The 25,788-nt window shown below is 42.8% G+C and overlaps 1 protein-coding gene across 2 annotated transcripts in view; it reads right to left on the bottom strand.

Moving 5' to 3' along the window:
* Positions 1-14,952: 14,952 nt before the first annotated feature.
* The window catches only part of LOC109927265 (uncharacterized protein C3orf20-like), a 75,614-nt gene continuing 64,778 nt past the window's right edge, over positions 14,953-25,788 (bottom strand). For both annotated transcript variants that reach the window (XM_048610502.1, XM_048610503.1), the window contains 3 exons: positions 23,712-23,854; positions 17,375-17,506; positions 14,953-15,865 (listed from right to left, as the gene is read on the bottom strand). In XM_048610502.1, coding sequence (XP_048466459.1) covers positions 15,739-15,865; positions 17,375-17,506; positions 23,712-23,854 — 402 coding nt within the window. In that variant the 3' untranslated portion in view covers positions 14,953-15,738. The remainder of the gene's footprint in view (positions 15,866-17,374; positions 17,507-23,711; positions 23,855-25,788) is intronic.

Genomic DNA, 25,788 nt, shown 5'->3' with positions numbered 1-25,788 from the left:
CGACCCGAAACGTCAGCTTTCCTGCTCCTCTGATGCTGCTTGGCCTGCTGTGTTCATCCAGCTCTACACCTTGTTATTTCCCCACAATATACTTCATGTGCCAAGTTTTTGTCCACTCAGATTAATAGGAAGAATGCAGAATGACAAATCAGCAGGGAAATTATAGAGGAACATTATAGAATAGTTATAATGAGGAATGTTATAATACAGACTAGAATACTGGTCATGTAAGGGGCAGCAGTTGTGTTTAGAAAAATTTCCTGCAATAGTGTGTGCCCAGTCCAAGAAGAAATAATGCACTGTTGGATGTCGTTCTTGAAAATTAAATGTGCCAAGTGGATCATGTTACAAAGGGAAACATTTAATAGACAGTGGTCAGTGTCTCGTAAGTTTAGGATGATAGCAGAAAATGACAATGGTAGATCCAGCAGAAGAAAAATCAATTGGCAGGGAGTTGACTTCAATGGAGCAAGAGCACAGCTGGGCAGAATAGACTGGACTGAAAGGTTGGTGGCAAAAACTGTAACTGACCAATGGTCTCCCTTCAAAGAGGGGATGGTTTGGTACCTTTTTGAATCCACAGCGTTTGACGGTGGAATGGGAACAGATTTTTTAACGTAATCACTGGAGTAAATGTTGGTCTGTTAGAGCTCCCAGGTGGTGTTTTGGTAAAGCAGTTGCCCATGAAGAAGGACTGTCATTGTGAAATTGGTGGAATCCATTATTAAGGAAGTAGTAATGGGACATTTGGAAAGTCAAAACGCAATCTAAGTCAGAGATAGTAGGAACTGCAGATGCTGGAGAATCCGAGACAACAAGGTGCAGAGTTAGATGAACACAGCAGGCCAAGCAGCATCATAGGAGCAGAAAGGCTGACGTTTCGGGCCTAGACTCTTCATCAGAAGCATGGTTTAATAAAGGGTAAATTGTGTTTTAATAATTTGCTAGAGTTCTTCAAAGATGAAACAAGAAAAATGGATAAATGGGGGTTCTATCGATGTAGTATATCTGGACCTCTAGAGAGCATTTGGTAGGTACTGCACAACAGCACACAAAGTAAGATCACACAGGGTTAGAGATAATATACAAGCTTGGATAGAGAATTAGCTAATGAACAGAAAACGCTGGGAAAACTCAGCAGGTCTGAGCAGCATCTGTGGACAGAAAGCAGAGTTAATGTTCTATTTCCAGTGACCCTCCTTCAGAGTGTTCTTCGGAACTGAATTTCTGTTTTTGTTTCTGAGCTCCAGTATCTGCCTTTTTTTCTGTTTGGGTTTTAACAGAAAACAGATTTGAGATAAATGAGTCGATTTCCTAGTTGGCAGGCTATAAGTAGTGGAATGTTACAAGGTACAGTTGTCAGGACCCCAATTATTTATACCATATTTTAATGACTCGGATGTAGGGGTAGAATATATGATAACCATATTTGCAGATGACACTAAAATGGGATACGTTGTATCGAAGAAATAAGAAATTTACAAATGGATATTGGTAGCTTGGGTGATGATCCAAAATTGGCAGATGGAATATAATGTTGATAAATATGAGATTATTCATTTTGCTTGGAAGAACAAAAGGGCAACTTATTATCTAACTTGGAGAGAAACCTACAAATGCAGAGGGATCTGTATGTCCTTGAGGATGAATTACAAAATGCTATTATGCAGGTAATAAGGATAGCAAATGGAATTTATGCACTTTTTGCTAAAGGAATGGAGTATAATAGTAGGAGACGGTTGTTGTAACTACACAAGGCATTGGTGACACTGCAACTGGAGTACTGTGTACAGTTTTGGTCCCCTTACTTGAGGCATGATGTAATTGCATTGGTGACAGTCCAGAGAAAGTTCACGAGATAAATTCGAAAGATGAAAGGTTTGTCTTGTGAGGAGAGATTGAGCCTTTAGGCCTATGCTCACTTGAGCTGAGAAGAATGAAAGGAGATTTAATTGAGGTATACATGATGCTAAAGGTGATTGACAAAACGCACAAGTTTCCTCATGGGGCAATCTAGAACGAGAGGTCATAGTTTTAGGATAAAAAGTCACAGATTTAAAGCAGCAATGACGAGAAATTACTTCTCTGAATCTGTGAAATTCACCACCCCAAAGTGTGGTGGATGCTGGGGCTCTGAATAAATTTGAGGAGGAGATAGACAGATCTTTAATTAGTTAAAAGATTATGGGAAGAGATCAGAAAAGTAGAGTTGAGAAGAAATGAGATTAACCATGATTGCATTAAATGGCAGAGCAAGCCTGAGGGGCTGAATTGCTAACTCCTACTCCTAGTTCTTACATACTTAGTAGATTTAAGCTCTGCAGTCCTGCCACATGCAGTCATGAATGGTGGTGCAGAATTAAACAACTCACTGGAGGAGAGGCCTCCGCAAATATACCCATCCTCTGCTAGGGAAGCCCTATCATTGGATCGTTGGAAAAGAGAGACGGAAGTATTTCCAACCATCTTCAATCAGAATGCTAAGTGAATGATTCATCTCTTCCCTGCTCCAGAGGTCCCAAGCATCGCAGATGCTAGTCTTCAGCCGGTTCCATCCACTTCACGTGATATTAAGAAACAAGGTACAATTACAACATTTAAAATGGGTATATGAATAGGAAGGGTTTAGAAGGATATGGGCCAAATGCTGGCAAATGGGACTAGGTCAGATTGGGATGTCTGGTCGGCATGGACAAGTTGGACTGAAGGGTCTGTTTTTGTGATTCATGACTCTCTAACCTGTCTACATGTGCAGACTCTTTGTCTCTTTGTTTCATCCTCATTATTTACATTTCCACCTCTGCAAACTTGGTTATAGTACATTCACATCCCTCATCTGCGTCATTAATATATGTTATAAATAATTTTGGCCCCAGCACTGATCCCTGTGGCAATCCAAAGTTACAGGTTGCCATCCTGAAAATGTCCTCATTATTCCAACTTGCTATTAGTTAGCTAATCCTCTATCCATGTAATATGTTGCCTCCAATACTATGGGATTTCATAATAAAGGCAAAACACTGCAGATGCTGGAAATCTATAACAAGACCAGAGAAAACTGGAGAAACTCAACAAATCTCGCAGCATCTGTGGAGAGAAAAAAAGCAGTAACAAAGTGTGTACAAGAAAATTGTTAGTATGTGGATGTACCTACGCAAGAAGGAGCAAAACTTGACCTACTCTTAGGAAATAGGGCAGGGCAGGTGATTGAGGTGTCAGTGGGGAAGCACTTTGGAGCAAGTGATCATAATTCTATTAGTTTCAAAACAGTTATTGTAAAGGATAGATCTGATCTAAAAGTTAAAGTTCTAAATTGGAGGAGGGGCAAATTTGATGGTATTCAGCAAGAACTTTCAAAAGTTGATTGGGGAGCAGATTTTTACAGGTAAAGGGATGGCTGGAAAGTGGGGAAACCTTTGAAAATGAGATGAGAGTCCAGACAGAGTATTTTCCTGTTAGGATGAAGGGAAAGGCTGGTAGGTGTAGGGAATGCTGGATGACTGGAGAAATTGAGGTTCTGGACAAGAAAAAGAAGGAAGCATATGTCAGGTATAAACAGCTGGGATCAAGTGCATAGCTTGAGGAGTATAAGGGCAGTAGGAGTATACTTAAGAGGGAAATCAGGAGGGCATAATGGGGACATGAGATAGCTTTGGGAAATAGGATTAAGGAGAATCCAAAGAGATTCTACAAATACATTAAGGACAAAAGGATAATTAGGGAAAGAATAGGGCCCCTTAAAGATCAGCAAAGCCGCCTATGAGTGGAACCACAGGAGATGGAGGAGATACTGAACGAGTATTTTGAATCAGTGTTCACTGTGGAGAAGGATATGGGAACTAGAGACCTTGGGGAAATAAATAGCGATATCTTGAAAAGTGTCCACATTACAGAGGAGGTGGTGCTGGGCATTTTAAAACACACAAAGATGGATAAATCCCCAGGACCAGATCCCTAGAACTTTGTGGGAAGCTAGGAAGTGATTGCTGGGCCCCTTGCTGAGATATTTGTATCATCGATAGCCACAGGTGAGGTGCCGGAAGCCTGGAGGTTGGCTAACGTTGTGCCATTATTTAAGAAAATGCCGGGGAATTATAAACTGGTGAGCCTGACATAAGTGTTGGGCAAGTTGTTGGAGGGGTTTCTGAGGACAGGACTGACATGTATTTGGAAAGGCAAGGATTGATTAGTGATTGTCAACATAGCTTTGTGCCTGGGAAATCATGTCTCACTAATAATTGAGTTTTTGAAGAAGTAACAAAGAAGGCAGATGAAGGCAAGAGCTATGGACTTCAGTAAGGTTTTGACAAGGTTCCACATGGTGGACAGGTTAACAAGGTTGGATCCCATGGAATACAGGGAGAACTAGCCATTTGGATACAAAATTGGCTAGAAGATAGGAAACAGAGGGTGGTAGTGGATGGTTGCTTTTCAGACTGGAGGCCTGTGACCAGCGGTGTGCCACAGGGATCAGTGCTGGGTCCACTAATTTTTGTCATTTATATAAATGATTTGGATGTGAATATAGGAGGTATGGTTAGTAAATTTGCAGGTGATACCAAAATTGGTTGTATAGTAGAAAGCAAAGAAGATTTCCTCAAAATAGAACAGGACCTTGATCAGATAGGGGCGATGAACCGAGGAGTGGCAGATGGAGTTTACAATGTAGAACAGTACAGGCTCTTCGGCCCATGATGTTGTACCGACCTATTATACACTCTCAGGTCAATCTACCCTGCATACCCTACATTTTACTATCATCCATGTGCCTATCCAAGACTCGCTTGAATGTCCCTAACGTATTTGATTCCACTACCTCCGCCAGCAGCGCATTCCATGCATCCACCACTCTGTGTAAAGAACCTACCTCTGACATCTCCCCTATACCTTCCTCCAATTACCTTAAAATTATGTCCCCTTGTAATAGTCATTTCCGCCCTGGGAAAAAGTCTCTGGCTATCCACTCTATCTATATCTCTCATCATCTTGTACATCAAGTCACCTCTCATGCTTCTTCACTCCACTGAGAAAAGCCCTAGCTCCCTCAACCTTTCCTCATGAGACCTGCCCTCCAATCCAGGCAGCATCCTGGTAAATCTCCTCTGCACCCTCTCAAGCTTCTATATCCTTCCTACAATGAGGGGACCAGAACTGAACACAATATTCCAAGTGTGGTCTAACTAGGGTTTTACAGAGCTGCAGCATAACCTCAGCTCTTAAACTCAATTCCCCTGCCAATGAAAGCCAACACACCATATGCCTTCTTAACAACCCTATCAACTTGGGTAGCAACTTTGGGGGACCTATGGATGTGGACCCCAAGATCCCTCTCTTCCTCCACATTGTCAAGAATCCTGCCATTAACCCTGTATTCTGCATTCAAATTTGACCTTCCAAAATGAATCACTTCACACTTTTCTGGATTGAATTCTATCTGCCACTTCTTTGCCCAGCTCTGCAGCTTATCAATGCCCCGTTGCAAACCTACAACAGCCCTCCACACTATCCATGACTCCACCAAACTTCGTGTCATAAGCAAACTTACTAACCCACCCTTCCACTTCCTCATCCAAGTCATTTATAAAGATCACAAAGAGCAGAGGTTCCAGAACAGATCCCTGCGGAACACCACTGGTCACCGAGCTCCAGGCTGAATACTACCACCCTCTGTCTTCTACTGGACAGCCAATTCTTTATCCAGACAGCCAAATTTCCCTGAATCCCATCCCTCCTTACTTTCTGAATGAGCCTACCATGGGGAACCTTATCAAATGCCTTGCTAAAATCTATATATACACCACATCCACTGCTTGACCTTCAACAATGTGTTTTGTCATATCATCAAAGAATTCAATAAGGCTTGTGAGGCATGACCTGCCCTCACAAAGCCATGCTGACTATTTCTAATCAAACTGTGCTTTTCCAAATAATCATAAATACAATCTCTCAGAATCCTCTCCAATAATTTGCCCACCACAGAAGTAAGACTGACTGGTCTGTAATTCCCAGGATTATCCCTATTCCCTTTCTTGAACAATGGAATAACATTTGCCACCCCCCCAATCATCTGGTACTACTCCAGTGGAATGTGAGGACGCAAAGATCATCGCCAAAGGGGCAGCAATCTCGTCCCTCGCTTCCCGTAGTAACCTTGAGTATATCCCGCCTAGCCTAGGGGACTTATCTATCCTCATGTTTTTCAAAATTTCTAGCACTTCTTCCTTCCTAACATCAACCTGTTCGAGCACATCAGCCTGTTTCACATTGTCCGAACAAATGTCAAGGACCCTCTCACTGGTTAATGCTGAACAAAGTACTCATTAAGTAACTCCCCCACTCCTCCGATTCCACGCACAAGTTCCCTCCACTATCCCTGATCGGCCCTATCCTCACTCTGGCCATCCTCTTGTTCCTCACATAAGTATAGAATGCCTTGGGGTTTTCCTTGATCTTACCTGCCAAGGCTTTTTCATATCCCCTTCTAGCTCTCCGAAGTTCGTTCTTCGGTTCCTTCCTGGCTACCTTGTAGACCTCTAGAGCCCTGTCCAATCCTTGCTTCCTCAACCTAAGTAAGCTTTCTTCTTTCTCTTGACTAGATGTTCCACATGTCTTGTCATGCAAGGTTCCTTCACCTTCCCATCCCTTCCTTGCCTCAGTGAGACAAACCTATCCAGAACTTGTAGCAAGTGCTCCCTAAGCAACCTCCACATTTCTGTCGTGCATTTCCCTAAGAACATCTGATCCCAACTTGCGCTCGGCAGTTCTTGCCTAATAGCATGATAATTCACCCTCCCCCCAATCAAGTACTTTCCCATACCATCTGCTCCTTTCCCTCTCCATGACTATAGTAAAGGTCAGGGAGTTGTGATCACTGTCACCGAAATGCTCTCCCACCGAGAGATCTGATACCTGGCCTGGTTCGTTGCCAAGCACCAAATCCAATATGGCCTCCTCTCTAGTCAGCCTATCTACATATTGAGTCAGAAATCCTTCCTGGACAGACCTGACAAAATCTGCTCCATCCAAACTTTTTGCACTTAGGAGGTGCCAGTCGATTTTAGGGAAGTTGAAGTCACCCATGACAACAACCCTATTACTTCTGCACCTTTCCAAAATCTATCTTCCAATCTGTTCCTCAGTGTCTCTGTTGCTATTGGGGTGTCTATAGAAAACTCCCAATAAAGTGACTGCTCCTTTCCTGTTTCTAACTTCCACCCATACTGACTCAATAGACAAACCCTCCTCGACGACCTCCCTTTCTGCAGCTGTGATACCATCCCTGATTAGCAATGCCACTCCCCCACCTCTTAGCTCCCTCCCTATTTCTATTGAAACATTTCAACTCCGGAACATCCAACACCCACTCCTGTCCCCACGTTAACCAAATCTCTGCAATGGCCACAACATCGTAGTTCCAAGTACTGATCCATGCTCTAAGTTCGTCACCCTTATTCCTGACACTTCTTGCATTAAAATAGACACACTTCAACCCATCGCACTGACTGCAACTTTGCCCTATCAACTGTCTATCCTTCCTCACAGACTCTCTGCATACTGTATCTGCCTGTACACCAGCTACCCCATCCTCTGATCTGTAGCTCCCATTCCCCTGCCAAATTAATTTAAACCCTCCCGAAGAGCTCTAGCAAACCTCCCGCCCAGGATATTGGTGCCCCTCCATTTCAGGTGCAACCCATCCTTCCTGTACAGGTCCCAGCTTCCCCAGAAGGTATCCCAATGATCCACATATCTGAAACCCTCCCTCCTACACCAGCTCTGTAGCCATGTGTTCAGCTGCACTCACTCTCTATTCCTAGCCTCACTAGCCCATGGCACTGGCAGTAATCCTGAGATTACTACTCTGCTCGTCCTGCCTTTTTGCTTCCAACCTAACTTCCTACATTCACTCTTCAGGACGTCATCCCTTTTCCTAGCTATGTCATTGGTACTGATGTGTACCATGACTTCTGGCTGGTCAACCTCCCCCTTAAGAATCCTGAAGACTCAATCCAAGACATCCCTGACCCTGGCACCTGGGAGGCAACATAACATCTAGATAAGTGAGAGGTACTACATTTTGGAAAGGCAAATCAGGGCAGGACTTATATACCTTAATGGTAAGGACCTGGGGAGTGTTGCCGAACAGAGACCTTGCAGCGGAGGTTCATTGTTCTTTGAAAGTGGAGTCACAGGTAGACAAGGTAGTAAAGAAGACGTTTGGTATGCTTGCCTTTATTGGTCAGTGCATTAAGTATAGGAGTTGGGAGGTCATGTTGCCACTGTACAGGACATTGGTTAGGCCACTTATGGAATATTGTGTTCAATTCTGGTCTCCCTGCAATAGAAACGGAGGGTGTGAAATTTGAAAAGGTTCAGGAAAGATTTACAAGGATGTTGCCAGGGTTTGGAGGGTTTGAGCTGCAAAAAGAGGCTGAATATGCTGGGACTATTTTCTCTGGTGCATCGGAAGCTGAAGATTGACCTTATAGAGGTTTATAAAATCATAAGGGACATGGATAAGGTGAATAGCCAAAGGTCTTTTTCCCTGGGTATGGGAATCCAAAACTAGACAGCATTGGTTTAGGGCGAGAAGGGAAAGGTTTAAAATGGACCCAAGGGGCAACGTTTTCATGCAGAGGGTGGTGTGTGTATGGAATGAGCTGCCAGGGGAAATGGTGGATGCTGGTATAATTATAACATTTATAAGGCATCTGTATGGGTATATGAATAGGTTTAGAGGGATACGGGCCAAATATTGGCAAATGGGACTAGATTAATTTAGGATATCTGGTTGGCATAGACAAGTTGAACTGTCCTATACATCTCTATGAGTCTATGTTGAGTCTGATATGACTTCTACAGAAACCCAGACCATGGGATCTTATCTTGTTAAGTAGCCTTGTGTGAAACCTTATGCCTTTTGGAAATCCAAATATATTAAAATCTACTGGTTCTCCTTTATGTACCTTGCTCAGTCACTTCTCAAAGAACTAATAAATATGTCAGGTGTGGTTTCCCTTTCATGAAGCCATGCTACTTGATCATATATGTGTCTCTGTTATTACATCCATTATATAGGTAACAATCTAACATTTTCTAACAATAGATGTTAAGCTAACTGACTTACAGTTAACTATTTTTGTCTCCCTGCCTTTTTAAAATAAAGGTGTTACATAAGCAGTTTTCTAATCCTCTGGGACTTCTCCAGAAATCTTACTAGAACCCACATAATCAAACTGCAGGAAGTTACTACTTGAACATTGAGCAATGTTTTTAAAACTAACATCCACAAAAATAACTTGTTAAAAACCCTGCCCAGTTGTACTAATTCAAAGCAGGTTCTGTGCTTAAAGATATGAAAAATAAGTTTGAACAGGCCAGCTGTGGAAAAGACGTTTGAAAACGTTTGACCATTTTGGGTTAAATTTGCATTGAAATTATTGCATAATTGATGGAATCTCTACCCCATGGCCTTCATCTCATTCTCAGATATTTTTGATAAAAATATGCATTGACAATATCTTTTACAAAGCAAACTTAAATACTGCTGTTTCACAGGAATAAGGAGTTGAGTTGACTGCCCTACAGCTTGTACGATTGATAGAGTGGTGCAGCATAATGGGACTATAACCCGGACACATGCTAATCGACACTTGCTTCCAATAAGTGTCAGCAGGTAGCGCTGATCATTCATTAACTGTAAATTGGTTGTTGCTCGAAAGGCGAGCAGCCCCTGTCTATTTCCAGAAGCGAATCCAATTTTTTTTGTTTGTTTGATCTTCATTTCTGCTGTTGTTGAATGAAGATTAATGTTTTCAACCATTTCATGACTTCCCAGCATGTGATGCTCCCACATTGAGCAACAAGGTGATATTAGGCTACCCTGGGCCTTAGGGAAACAGTAGCACTTCTCTAGGCAGGGTTCTACGATAGTGCGGCACTAAAGACGGTTAACCGGTGTAGCCTTATTCTTGTAGCTGCAACTAAGTGACAGTCAGCAAGTAATGATGTAAAGTAGCATTACATTTACTAATGTAAACTTGTATTTGCAGTCATGTGTCACCTATGTACTCAGAGGCTTTTTGCATTACCCCCTTCCAAGTTGAAGGGCAGTGCCTACTGACAGCATTTGCTCTGGCTCGTGGCTGTGCTTTAAGAATGGCTTGGCACTGGGATTGCCAAGAGATCCTGGTAACAGCAAGTACTTCTGCCATTGCTGAGCTCACGATATTGACAGAGGCATTAATTCATCAGTGTCCTTCGCAAATGAGGATGACTCTCTTCCACTCTCAGGGTGAGTCCGTAGGCGGCTGTACAGACCAATGCGGCTGCCACAGGCTCTGTTACACTTGTGGCAGAAGGTGGTTGTAGGAAGGGGGTGCGTTTGGCAGTGCACCCCTTTCACCAGGCTTCCACTTTTTCCCAATGGCAAGTCTTGGTGCTTGACTTTCCCAGATGCTCCACCTCTACTTTGAACGGTCTTCGGCCAGTGATTCCCAGTGTCTGTGGGAATGTCACACCTCGCCAGTGAGGCCTTGAGGGTATCATTGAAGCGCTTCCTCTGACCACCTGGGGCTTGCCTGCCATTTTGAAGCTGGGAGTAGAGCACCTGCCTGGGGAGTCTCGTGTCAGTCACACGGATGATGTGCCCAGTCCGTCGTAGCTGATCAAGGGTAGGCAGTGCCTCGATACCGTGGACGTTGGCCTGGTTGAGGACGGCTGGTGTTGGTGTGCCTTTCATCCCAGTGGATTTGGAGGATCTTGCAGAGGCAGCATTGTTGGCCTTAAGGTGTCTGCTGTAGACAGTCCACATCTCCGAGCTATGTAGGAGCGTGATACATAATGAGGCAGGCTGCAGAGAATTGCATATGGAAACTAACAACAGCCCATGCAGTGAAACCGTCCATGAAACTCCCGAAATTGACACTTAGCTTAATTTTCATAAAATTCTTAAGTTACTAATACTGTAGGAAAGGATGACCCCTCGATATAATAGGCAGAAGATAAGAAAAATAAATAGGTTTATTATGTATCCCTGAGTAACTAGTTACATTGTATCTGAGGTATACATACCTGTGTTTTGTGAAACATTAAGCTCGACCTTAGAGTGAATACACATTATGACTAACTACTGCTTTTAACATTAAGAACAATTACTGAAGCGTGTGGGAGACTGGTTTGCTGGTTTGCTCCTCCCAGGAACAGTCCTTTATGTCCTGAAGGATCAGAGCTTACCTTGTGATGTCAGTTAACTCTGTCAGATCCTGACTGTCTTCTACAACAGATACCTGTTCAGTCAAAATTCTAATTTTTAAATCCACCCAAAACAAAACATCTCGTCCCACTCAGATTCTGCCTTTCTAAAAATGAACAAGATTCCTGAGTAGTTGAAGAAGGAGAGAGTACATTTGTTGTTAGAAAGAAAATATTTACTACAACCCTCCCCATCATCCATTAAATTCCCTCCCGAGCACCTGTGTTCCCTAGTGGCCCCATCCACATTTTCACTAACTTCCCCATTTTGTCCCCTGAATCCATAATGATCCAAGTCCCAATGCCTCTCTGGCCCTTCTGCTCCCCTATCAATAAGGCCACCTGCACCATCACCTTGCATGAAGCCCTCTACGAGACCTTACACTCCCTGACCCTACCAGATCCAATATCCCCAATGAGCTTCCTGCAGCAAGATACACATCCTAGGCACCCTGAGACTCTCCCTTGCTAATGAGTACCCCATCCTGGATAGACCATGTCCCAACCTTGCCTGATATCACCCCCATTTAGATCATGTTCCATCCTTGCCCCATTGATCCTCCCTCCCTTTAGCAGTCTGACCTTTAACATGTCTTTCAATCTCCCTCCTCTTAGCCCTTGGGGCTTTAAGATGGCCCACAAACACAGCCAGACTCCTCCCCTTCACCATTTAGTACCTGAACACCTAATGCTGCAACATGTTACAAACATCACGTATCACAATGTGGGGAAAGCAGCAAATATTTACCCCATAGTCCAAGAAAACCTGAAGGTCACAGATACAGAGATAGTAGGAACTGCGCTTTGCAATGGAAGAAGGGTCTAGGCCCGAAACATCAGCCTTCCTGCTCCTCTGATGCTGCTTGGCCTGCTGTGTTCATCCAGCTCTACACCTTGTTGTCACAGATACATACCTGTTATATGCAGTCTTATCTGAAAGGAGGGATCTCTCAATTGGATAGAAGTTAATTGAGAATTTCAGTTTTAATGAGATGGAAATGCATGCACATGAGCTCTCAGACACTTGTAGTCAAGAAAGTTTAGCTGCCCTTTGAAACTGAAGAACTGAATGCTAGCTGCAGCAAGAACCTGGTTTCTTTAGACTCTCAGCTGATTAAACTCACCCACCCACCATTCATCTCTCAGACTGCAGCTTCTGCATAATGACTTAGACCTGGGTTCAAAGTCCATTGTATTACACTTGGCAGATGATACTGAACCCAGAAATGCATCAAACACTGAAGCATAAAGGAACACATTGGAAAAGAACAGAGGGAGACTGTTCAATTCCCTAGCAAAATGGTCAGAAAATTAACACAGGGAGGTGTGAAATGATACATTTTGATTTAACAAGGTAAAATCAATCAAAGTTTTAAACTGAGGGAGATGGGGCAGTGTAAGTTTACACATCATCGATAAGAGGAGTTCGTGTTGTAGAGCCACATAGGACAGGAATTCCAAAGCTTGGCAGGCTAACGAAATTCTTGTCAATGGTGATTCTCAAGAGGCCAGAATTGGAGGAATGCAAAAGATCTCAGTGGATTATTAGAACTGGAAGAGGTTATAGAAATAGACAGGGGTTGAGCATGGAGGAATTTGAAAACAACAAAAGTTTTAAAATTGAGGCATTGCTTAACTGGGACCCAATGTCAGCCAGCAAGGTTACAAGTGTACAGGATTTAGTGAGAGTTAGGATTTGGGCAGTAGGGTTTCAAATGGCTTCAAGATGCTAGAGGCTGGAAGATAGGACTCCACAGTATTTGAATAGTCAAGTTTAGGGGTAACAAAAACATTGATGAGGGTTTTAGCAGCAAAGGAACTGAGGGAGGTTAGAATTGGATGATGTTACACAGGTGGAACTCAGTCTTTGTGGCCCACGGTCATGGTGAATGCAAATTCCTTCCTTCCCTTCTATGTGCTTCTTTCAAACATTGCCAAGGGTTAGTGTGTTATTAATACACAGGATGAGGCCAAGGCTGATGCAGAAGCAAAATACTGCTGATGCTGGAAATCTGAAATAAAAACATAGTGCTGGAGAAACTCTGCAGGTCTCTGTGGAGAGACAGAAACAGAATTGACAGTTAGAGAAGAGTTAGGGATTTAACAGGTTTTAAATCAGAGGAAGGCAATGACAGTTGTAAAAGGAACATTGAGAGATTAATTTTTTTTTTAATGGTTAATGGTGCAAGACCAGTGAGAGTGGTAATAGAGCAAGAGAGTTCATCACAACCTTCTTCAGGGCAATTAGGGACAGGCAATAAATGCTGGCCCACCTAACCACTCTCATGTATCAGGAAGGAATAAAAAATAAGGGAAGAAATATCTAGAGGAGATGTGAATGGCAGAACAATTAACAGTTACCGTCCAAAAGAGTGAGAGAAAGTAAAATCAACACCAAAGAGAAAGGCAACAGATGGGGAGGTGGAAAAGTTTGAAAATGTTGAATTCAGTGTTGAGTGTGGTAGGTTGTACGGTGCTTAGTCTCAAGGTGAGGTCTTGTACTTTGAGCTTCACCGGAAAACTGCACAAAGCTGAGAACAAAGGGATCTCAGTAGAGGAGATGGAAAATTAAAATATCAGGTAACCTGAGATTAAAGGTCACAAGGTGAACTGTACTGAGGTTGTCCACAAAGTGGCCACTCAATCTGCCTTTGGTCTGCTAATGTCGATGAGCGAATATTGTAGACTAAATTGAAAGTATTACCAAATAGTATCGGAGGACAAGGCATTTATAATGGAATATGTAGACGGCAAACTAGAAGACAGTGTGGTTGACAATGTCAAAGATGGCACTAAAATGGAAGAGGCTCAGTATCTGGGGAAGCGATGACCTAGTGGCATTATCACTAGACTATTAATCCAGAAACTCACCTAATGTTCTGGACACCTGGGTTTAAATCCTGCCATAGTTGATGGTGGAATTTTAATTCAATAAGTGTCTGGAATTAAGGATCTAATGATGACTATGACATCACTGCCAATTGTTAGAAAAAAAAACTCATCTGGCTTCCTAATATAGTGAAGGAAATCTGCCATCCTTACCTGGTCTGGCCTACATGTGACTCCAGACCTGCAGCAATGTGGTTGTCTCTCAGCTGCCCTCTGACATAGCCCAGAAAGCCACTCAGTTGTATCAATCACTACAAAATCTCAACAAAAAAATGAACCAGATGGATCATCTGGCATTGACCTAGACAATGGAAAAGTTAATGGCAGAAACAGCCCTGTCAACCCTGCAAAAGTCCTCCTTACTAATACCTGGAGGCTGGTGCCAAAATTGTGAGAGCTGTCTCACAGACTAGTCAAGCAACAGCCTGAAATAGTCATACTTACATCTCATACCTTACAGACAATGTCCCAGACATGACCAACACATTTCCCTATCCCACCGGCAGGGCAGACTCAGCAGAGGTGGCAGCACAGTGGTATTCAGTTGGGAGGGAATTGTGCTGGGAGTCCTCAGTATTAACTCCAGATACAAATGTAGATGAATTACCACCTGCAAGTTCCCCTCCACGTCACTCACCATCCTGACTTGGAAATACATCACTGTTCCTTCAGCGTTGCTGGGTCAAATTCCTGGAATTCCCTCCCTAGGGACATTGTAGGTCAACCTACAGCACGCGCATGGACTGCAGCGGTTCAAGAAGGCAGCTCACCACCTCCTACTTAAGGGTAACTAGGGGCAGGCAATAAATGCTGACCCAGCCAGCAATGCCTACATCCCACAGGTGAATTAGAAAAAAATCTGTGCCTTTGCACAACGTGGTTTCACTGCTTTGGTGAGGAGTCTGGACCGAATAGTGGAAGCATAGCTGTGTTCCAGGACTGGTTTAGGGAACATTAGATTAAAGCAGATTTCATTAGGAATGTGGGAGGGATTTGGCTTTTGTTAATGTAGAATGAAATGGTATACGCATTCATGAAACAGACTGGAGCACTGAGTCCTGGAATGTCAACTGATGGTTTGTGCCAATAGCCAAAATATATGGAATCGCAGCTGTGGAAATCCAAATATGTCTTCAGTGATGGACATTGGGTGAATGTATGTTCATTAACAGTCCCTCAGCGAACGTGCATTTCGTGATGGTCCCTCAGTGAATGTGTATCAAATGATGGTTCCTGGGCAAATGTGACTTTAGTGATGGCTCCTCAGTGAATGTGTTGTTAGTGGTGATCCCTGGGGTAATGTGCCTTTACTGATCAATCTGAGGCATTCTTCTCAGGAAATGCAACATCTTCTGCCCCCTCAGATCCTGAGTTTTGAATGTGATTGTGGTAATCTTAAAAATGTTTGATGGCTAAGATTAAGGATAACATGGAACTCTTGAGCAGCACAACCGTTTCTTCCTGCTATATTTGGTCAGAACTAACAACAGTTTAACAGTGATCGTTATCAGGTAGGAACTGTAGAAAGTACACTAGCTGACATTTTCTATCTACAATGTACAAGCAATAGCTCTCTGCTTATGCCTCAGACAGCTCTCAGTTGGGTCTTCGGAAACAGCTTTCCAGCATGCTTTCCATTGTTTCCGCTGGAATTCTCTCTGCATCGCAACAAATGTTTCTCTGGGTCAAGCTAAAAGCGATGAAATCCTGGATGGTTACAGCCCTGGAAAAGAAAAGAAAGATTGCATCTGATTCTGGGACATGACTGCATTCTCCTATTTTCTGCCCGTCCTCCACTCTTGCTGCTGGTTCCTCACAGCACAGATACTGGTCTGACTTGCTGGGCATTGATGGGGACAGTTAAGTGTTTATAAAGGGTTTGGACTGTGGGGAGTGCTGCTATTTCTGTAATCACCTACCCTCCCACTTTCCCCCTCCTTCCCTATCCCATAGACATTGACACCCATTGGAATCACTGGTCCATCTCCAGATTTGCTTACAGCGAATCCCCACCTGCCTATAGAGTGAGGACAGGCTATTGAACTGGCAAAACTGATAAACACTCCCACAGGAACATGCCAACTGGGAAGGCAAACGATGAGCAAATGGACGAGGGAGTCAGCATCATTGTAGGGTCTGGACAAGGAGCACTGTTGATTTTCAACAGCCAGGTATGGGCAGTCTAAACCCTCCCAAATTGTGACAACCATCAAAATGACAAGGCGGCAAGTTTTAATAAAATGGGGGGAATGTACAAAAATATAAATATTCAGAAATTAATGCAAAGTTTAAGTTAGACCACCATGAAGGATTTTAGGGCGTGTGACTGTAGAAAAAGCATTGAAGCTAATGAGAAAGTAAAAAAAAAATTACAAGATGATAATACCAGGAGGAAGACAGCTTTGTGAGATATTGGATTTGTTTCCCAAGGAGCACAGTAAGTGCCGAGAAAAATGAACACGTACATTACAATGATTCAGACTGAGTGTGTAGGAAATTTTCCTCCAGCTGCTCCGGTTTCCTCTCATAGTCCAAAGATGTGCAGGCTGGGTGGATTGGCCATGCTAAATTGCCTGTAGTGTTCAGGGATGTGTGGATTAGGTGGGTTATAGGGAAAGGGGTCTGGGTGGGATGCTCGGAGGGTCGGTGTGGACTTGTTGGGCCAAAGGGCCTGTTTCCACACTGTAGGGATTCTATGAAATGCAGTTGGGATCTCATTACCACAGGGGCATCAGGTTATGATAGTGACTGTGAGTCCATCAGGAGTTAAAGTCTTCTTGAACAGGTTTCGTGCACCTGGGAACTGTTGCTGAAAGTGATCAGGCAGAGACCATTCACCTTTCTAAGGAAATGTTGGGCAAATATTTGAAACAAAAAAAGCAAGATCACAAGAAGAGTGGACAATGATTGATTCAGTGATTGGGCTGTAATAGCAATGTGTTGGTAAGGGCAAAATGGGCTGAATGGTCTCTCCCCGGCTGTCCAATTCTGGTGTTATTGTTCATCTAAGATGTAAGTCATTAGATGTACAGCAGTCAGAAAACTACACTACCTTTCTCTTGGTTAATTAAATTAAACCCATCGTCACTTTACTGGCTCAAGATTATGTAACTCGGGATACCAGGAACAAAGGCTGAGACTTTGCCTCAGTACTGTAACAGCTGATATGTTTGCATAGTGGGCACCCACCCCCATTCCCATTTCCATGGCATCCAGAATCCACGCTTTTTACCTGTTAGCAGACTGAAAGATGCATATGGCTGGCTTAATAGAGGTTTCTGATTTGGGTCTTGCACTCTGATCAGACTGACGTTGCAGCGATGTGTCATCCTGTGTGGTACTTGGCAACGCAGGTCCAACGGAACTGGGGAAAGGAAATAAGACTTGTCGATAACATGTTTCAGATTAATGATTTGATTCAGCAAGTCTTTGAAAAGTCGTGCCAGATCTTACAATAAACTGTCATCTTCCACAGTGGATTTAAGAATGATTGGACATCTAGTTACTGCTATATGACATATTATACTTTGTTAAGTGAAAAGAAATTACAGAAGGGTTTTTAAACACCAACGTAAGCATCAAAATATTTAGTTATCATCAGCAGTGGGAAAACAGAAGCCTGATTCATTATATAGCAACACCCACATAAAAGTTAACCTTAACAAACTGGCAGCAATTCTGACCAGTCACGTAATTTATAGATTGTTTATTTCATCCACTTAATGGCAGTTTCACAGTATATCACACAACAGTTTCTTCATAGATAGTGTATTAGAGAGGATCAACTGTGCCTCAATCAAGTGACAATCCGCCTCCCACTCTCTCCCTATTTATTTCAAAACCCCCTTCCCCTCCCCCTTTTCTGATGAAGGGTCTAGGCCCGAAACGTCAGCCTCTCTGCTCCTATGATGCTGCTTGGCCTGCTGTGTTCATCCAGCCCTGCACCTTGTTGTCTCACCCCTGAGCTGGTTCAGTTTCCAGGCCTGGCCTCACAGAATCTATGCTGATGCTCCAGGACAGTACCCAAGAAGCTCGGTGCTGCTGGAGGTGACCGTGCCTACCTTCTCAGCCAATCTCTTTTTTAAATAAACCACGTTGGAAGTAATCAATAGGAGACATGGACTGTGTTGTACTGTCAGTGACTGTGTGACCGTCCCTTGTGTTAGAGATCTTGATGATGTGTACTCTCCAATATCTAACCTTCTGCTAAATAGGTCCTCCTCCCTCTCTGCTGAGTTACGTTTGTATTAGGAGCAGAATTAGGCCATTTGACCCCTGTAACCTTCTCCACCATTTGACATGGTCAAGGCTGCCCTGATTTTGTCCTTGACTCCATATTACCTGAAACCCTTTGACTCCCTTGTTAAAAATGTGACTCCCTGACTTGGAAGTATATCACCGTTCCTTCACTGTCGCTGGGTCAAAATCCTGGAATTCCCTTCCTAATGGCATTGTGGGTCAACCCACAGCAGGAAGACTGCAGCGGTTCAAGAAGGCAGCTCACCAGCACCTTCTCAAGGGCAACTAGGGATGGGCAATAAATGCTGGCCAGCCAGCAACGCCCACATCCCACAAATGAATAGAGAAAAAAGAACTTTAAAACTATTCAATAATATCGTCTCTCTGAGGAAGAGCATTCCACAGACTCAAGACCCTCGGAGAAGCTATTTCTCCTCATCTCTAATTCAAATGGGAGATCTCTAATTTTCAAACTGTGTCCCCGAGTTCTTCTTTTTGTTTTTGATTTATTCCTGTTTTGCCCTTTCCCCTTCTTTGCTTCTACCTGAGACATTTATCTCGATTGGTTGTCTGGTCAATACTGTACAAACTCTAAACTATTTTTCCAGTGTTCTTCAGTTGGATCAATCCCAAGTTCCTTCTTAGTGTCTGGATTGGAACTTTGCTTTGTTCCTGTTTTGTCTTCCTCTGAACTCCACCCAGAATCATCCGGGACTTGACACTTCTGCATTTACTATTATCTCAAAGGCTGGTAGAAGTGATACTCTGAGCACCAGTAACTTTATGAGCATTCAATAGTGACACAACATTAAGAACATGGTCATGGAGCTGTCAAGAGTTGATTGACTTTTACTGTTGAGCCACAGTGATTGTTTCTTAGTTGTGGTACATTATAGACTATTACAGGGCAGGGAAATTCCCCAAACTGGGCAAACAGAAACCAAGCCCAAATAAGTCCAAGTTAGGTGGAATGGCCATGCTAAATTGCCCAATCCTCCAGGGATGTGCAGGCTAGGTGGATTAGCCATGGGATATCAGGGTTACAGAGATAGGGTAGGGAGGGTGGGTCTGACTGGGATGCTCTTCAGAGGTTCAGTGCTGACTTGATGGGCTGGATGGCCTGTTTCCACACTGTAAAGATTCTATGATTCTAATCTGGAACAGTTTCTCACTGTGGAAAGGAACCTCTTCATGATGTAGCCATTGTACTCATTTAACTCTGGAATAATTCAGGATACAGCACCACAAATGATTCAAGCAAAGTCCTCCATGGTTAACAAAATTTGACTAACATTTTGATAGAATTGCACAAACAGAATACCACAATGACTGAGAAATTGGTGCATCTCAGTCTTTAGTCACCAATGGTTATTGTGCCTTCATCTACAGGGACCTGAAATTCTAGAATTCCCTCTCAAAATCTTCCAGCCTCTCTCATTTCTGTTCTACTTTCTTCCTTCATGTCCTTAATAATCCCTTTTTGGCCAGGTTTCTGGTCATCTGCCTGAACTTTTTACCAATTTTTTTCTAATCGATCTGTTCCGAGATGTTACTACACATCTCTGGAGCACGTAGGACTTGAACCCAGGCCTCCCAGTCCAGGGGTAGCGACACTACGGCTACAAGTGCCCTAATACTTTCTTGAACCATTCTTGTTGGCTTTCTTCCAGTCAGGGCTTTTAAATGTTAAAGGGGCTGAACAAATATCCTGATTTTGCTATGGATATTAACAGACTTCAAGAGCATGTAGTGGTGAAATTAAGCATTTGTTCTGAAAGGAAGAGTGGGGAGGTGCAATATATATGCAATCAGTATGAGTTTAAAATGAGGGGCGGAGGTACCAGACGAGCACTTACACAAATCTTTGAATTTGACAGGGCAAAATGTGAAGGCTGTTTAACAATAAAAAAAGGCACATGGGATCTTCAGGTTTATAAACAGAGACATGGAGTACAAAGGAAGGAAATTATTGTGAATCATTTGTCTTAACTGGAATAAAGTGTCCAATTCTGGGCACCATACTTTGGGAAGGATGTGAAATATTGAAGTGGTGTCAGTGTCGATATACGGGAGTCATCCCAGGAATGAGGAACTTGAGTTAGGAGGAAGATTAAAGAACCTAGATTGTTCTCATAGAATCAGACAGTACAGAACCAGCCCTTTGGCCCATCAAGTCTGTACTGCCAAAACTACACTAGTCCCACTTTCCAGCACTAGGCCCATAGCCTTGAATGTTCTGACATTTCAAGTGCTCATCTTTTGTAAAGGTTATGAGATTTCCCATCTCAACTACCCTCCAAGTATACTCCAGATTCCCACCACCTCTGGGCAAAAAAGATTTTCCTTGTGATTTTTCCATAGTGAAAGGCATTGGATAGTTTTTGAATGATGGTAATAACTGGATTTTAAAATTTTGTTTAAACACAGTCTAACAGCAGCATCCTTTCCCAAGTTAATCGGTACAAACCAGCTCCACTAGCAAGACCTGTCAGTTGTGTTTGTGACACCAGATTCCCAAAGAAACTGCTTGACATGAAACTCAGTACCTGCAGGAGGACAACACCAACACTTCAGATATATATCCAAAGCCTCCATGAAGAGATAGAATGCTTGGTGGCACGGTGTAAAGATAACAAACTCTCCCTCAATGCCAACAAAACGAAAGAGCTGGTCATTGGCTTCAGGAAGGAAGGTGAAGGATACGCCCCTGTCTACATCAGTGGAGCGGAGGTGGAGATGGTCAAGAGCGTCAAGTTCCAGGGAGTGATGATCACCAACAATCTGTCCTGGTCCACCCACGTTAATGCTATGGTCAAGAAAGCATAGCAATATCTCTACTTCCTCAGGAGGCTAAGGAAATTCAACATATCCTCTTTATTCATTAAGGGGATGAGGGTGTTACTGGCTAAGCAGCATTTATTGCCCATCCCTAATTGCCCAGAGGGCAGTTCAGAGTCAACCACATTGCTGTGGATCTGGAGTCATATGTAGGCCAGACCAGGTAAGGACGGCAGTTTCCTTCCCTAAAGGACATTAGTGAACCAGAAGGGTTTTTCCCAACAATCATAGAATCATAGAATCCCTACAGTGTGGAAACAGGCCCTTCGGCCCAACAAGTCCACATGGAACCTCAGAGCATCCCACCCAGATCCACCTCGCATAACCCACCTAATCTACACATCCCTGAATGGGTGACTTAGCATGGCCAATCCACCTAGCCTGCACATCTTTGGACTGTGATCTTTGGACAGGTTATCAGAAAAATCTAAAACAATATGTTACATTAATGCTGAATGCTAAGTGGTCTACTGTTCAGCACATAGATACGTTGCTTCAAACACCCCTACCCCATCAGCAAAGACAATACTGTTCAACAACGGATTCATGCTCATCATTAGATTCCTAATTCCAGATTTTTATTGAATTCCAAATTCCACTATCTGCCGTGGTGGAATTCAAACCCGGGTCCCCAGAATGTTATCTGGGTCTCTGGATTAGCAGTCTAGCAACAATACCACTAGACCATCGCCTCCCTACATCCATAATGATTTTTACCAATTTTTATAGATGCACCATAGAAAGCATCTGACCTGGATGCATCATGACTTGGTATAGCAATTGCTCTTCCCAAAACTGCAAGAAACTAGAGTTGTGAACACAGTACAGTCCATCATACAAACCAGTTTTTCATCCATTGACTCCATCTACACTTTCCACTGCCTCAGGAAAGCAACCAACATAATCAAAAGACCCCTCCTACCCTAGTTATAATTTCTTCCAAATTCTTCCATCGGACAGAAGATACAAAAGCTTAAACACGCATACCAACAGTTTCAAGAACAGCCTCTTCCTCCACTGTTTTTAGACTTCTGAATGGACCTCTCAAATTTCAAATCTAATATTGATCTCACTGATTGTGCACCTTCTCTTCGGCTCTAAAATTGTATTCTTCACTCTGTTCTATTATGCACTTTGTATGGTATGATCTGCCTGTATTGTGTGCAAGACAAAACTTTTCACTGTACCTAGGTACATGTGACAATAATAAATCAAATCGAATCAAAATCAAAGTCAAATCAAAGAGGTTGAAACAGAATCTGACTCTCTGGCTTGTGACTATTCAAAGGGAGATGCTTGTTCAGGAAGATACTGAACACATTGAGAGAATTCAACAGGAACACACACACAGGTGAAGTGGAGACATTGGAGGGAACACATAAACCTCCCAACACCTTATCTATTCAACCATCAACCACTATCTGCTCCATATCTGACAGCGCTACGGTACATAGACTGCAGCAGTTCAAGAAGGCAGCTCACCACCACCTTCCCAAGGGCAGCTAGGGACGGGCAGTAAAGCCTGTGAGACCCACATCCCATCAGTGAATAAAAAAAGTCTGTAGATTGTACATTGAACTCATCAGCCATCTCTGAAACCATCGAATTAGACTGGTAGCAATCCCAAGGGTCTGCCAGAGAGGAAGAGTTGATTATTGGGCAGTGGTATGACAGAGGGAATTTAGTATGGCACATGTACTTGCAGATAGGTAGTAAATTAGATTAAACACTATTGTGTAAAACTGACCATTGGGTTTTGGAAATCTTGGGTTCTGCTCAGGGTCAGATTCCATCCCGTGCTGTGCTGACATTGCGTTGACAGCATTTCCCAGCTTTCCCACAAGGCTTGGCTCAGTACATGAAATGGAGTTGAGCAGGGACAGGAAGTGGCGTCAACCTAGATTTATATAGACTGCTCCAGCTACCAGAAACCTCAATCTTTCTGGGAGGGGGTGGGGTTTAGAATTGAGGCCACCCTCTCTTCGCTGACGTAAAGTTTGTAAACTGAGGCCCTTTTCTTTAAGTTCCCACAGTCAGACTTTGCCCAGGAACAGCCAAAATGAGCTGTGGATGTGAGTAGGCGGAAAAGAATGGGAAAGGCTGATTGTTTTCCCACTGCTCCCTGGGGAAGTCTTAAATAACAGTTCCAACTCAAGATGAAAAACTAAAGTGAGAAATTCTGTCTCAAGAACAGCCAGTGAGCGCATTGGAGAGCACTGCAATATCACTGGGTCTACTGCATCAGCCAGTGTGTGCATTAGAGAGCACTGCAATATCTCTGGGTCCACTGGAACAGCCAGTGAGTACATTCATGAGCATTGCTGTATCACTGCATCTTCAGGAACTGCTAAGCCAACTACAGAAATTACTGCATTTGTTATGTTGCCTCTTCAAACCTTTGTGAAATTCCTGTGCTATCGGAGTATTACCAAACGGCTGGCTGACTGAAGTTAACATCGATTCTGCTGACAAAAAGACATTTGATAAAATACCTGAACCTGAAGTCATACAGTAGGTGGCGGCCATTTGCGTAGTCATCATACGTTTTGGTAATCTGCTTCATCAGATCCTTCACACTGTTACTGTATCCATTAAAAATGTGGTCAGCAAACAGCAACTTCCCTCCAATGTACATCTGTTGGTAACAAGGAAAAGGATTATCAGTCAATCAGCAGCAAGGGCCTGAGGAAGACAAATGGAAATAACTAGACAGAACTTTTAAAGATCCTGACAATTATGCCTGAACATTATTGCTATCATACAATGAACCTTTTTATCTAAAGACACGGCTTCTGCTGTAGATACTGTATGGTGCTCTATCCTCTATCACTAATCACTACAGACATAGCTTAAACAAAGGACAAATGCTGGCAGTGAACTCCCTCAAACAACCCTTACCCAGTGCCACACACTGGTAGAGGTGGCAAATACCACAAGGTCATCTGGGAAATTATCAATGGTCTGGAGTCACATGTTGATCAAAACAGTTTAAGGACAGCTGATTTACTTCCCTAGAGCATGTCAGGGAACCAGATGGATTTTAGTGACAATTACTGCTGCTAGATTTGACTCCCAGGTCCTTTCATTGAATTTAAATTCCTTGGTGGAATTTGAACCAAGGTCCCAGAGCATTAGTCTGTGCCTCAGGGTTGCTAGTCCAGTGACATTACCACTACCCCACCATCTCCCCTAATGTGCTGTACTCATTAACCTCCCAAATTCATTCCCAGCCACTCAATGCAACCTGATCAAAGCTGGTAGAAAAGGTGCAAAGATATTTTAAAATACATGTTTCACGGTACTTTAGCTGATATATCAATTCTCTTGTATTTTATGGCGTATGTTCCTCTGATAGTACGGTTTGGAATCCTGCAGAATTTCCTTCTGTTTTTAATAATGAGGAATACAAGCAGTCAAACAATGAGAAAGTTCTTTGACTTAGAGAATTATTTCTTCATATTAGTTCTACAGCAGGGAATGCAAGTAAATTTCAAAGTTTGATAGTGTATTAATGATTCATTTCCATTACACCCAGTACTCTGCTCACAATTATTTTTTCATATTTACATTGTAGCAATCATAAAATTGATCTATGACATTCATAATTCAAGAATATTGTAATTGAAAGTCTGCATTCTGGAAGTTGCCTGTAACTAACACATGGGAACGACACTGGGAGGAACTCAGATATTTTGAATGTATATTGAAAATCATGTGTCAGTGTCACTACCTATCTGCGAGGTTTTACTTCATACTGTCAACTGTTTTCCACTGTAAATCCCAATGTCTAAATTTATAATGGAAACTGCCCATATAAGTGAGCCACACTGTAATTACACCCTCCTTCTAAAGCAGCTTTGTAAAGCATTAGTTTGACTATTCAACCTCAATTGTAGAGAGGCTTCTTTAAGGGGAGACAGACTTACATTTATATAGAGACTTTCATGACTGCGGAACATTCCAAAGTGCTTTACCACTAATTAGGTGTTCAATGAACAACAAAACTGCCTTCAAATGTTCAATGTCAGATTCAAGGGACACTGTGGGACCTCAACAGAGCTGAATTTAACCATATACCAGTAAGAATGGATTTCATAAATGATTAACATGATGAAAAGTTAAAAGCTGTTAGATAATTGTTACAAGTGCTGATTGTTTTCTGACTGTCATTTTCATACTCTAAGCTTCCAAGCTTAAAGCATTTGTTTTAGTTCTAACTTCCCACACTGCCTAGAGAAGACTTGCTTAGGCCAGTATTATGTGATCTGACTCTCCAGTGCAGCTATGAATGTGGTCCCACTGGAACACTCCCATATAGAATCGGTGATCCTGCCTCATAATGAACTCCTAACTCCTTATAGACAATACAACACTGCGTAACATAAATCAATCCAGGTATCCTGTGATTGAACAGCTGCTTAAATATTCAATTCTTTCACAAAGCCTAAGGAAGTAATGTAAAATCCTAAACACATAACCACGCACAGTGTTAGCAGGAACTGCAGATGCTAGAGAATCTGAGATAACAAGGTGTAGAGCTGGATGAACACAGCAGGCCAAGCAGCATCA

Source organism: Rhincodon typus, chromosome 22 (assembly GCF_021869965.1).
Source record: "Rhincodon typus isolate 14 chromosome 22, sRhiTyp1.1, whole genome shotgun sequence".
Lineage (NCBI taxonomy): Eukaryota > Metazoa > Chordata > Chondrichthyes > Orectolobiformes > Rhincodontidae > Rhincodon > Rhincodon typus.
The sequence above is the reverse complement of the archived record's forward strand: the minus strand, read 5'-3'. Positions and strand labels throughout refer to the sequence as shown.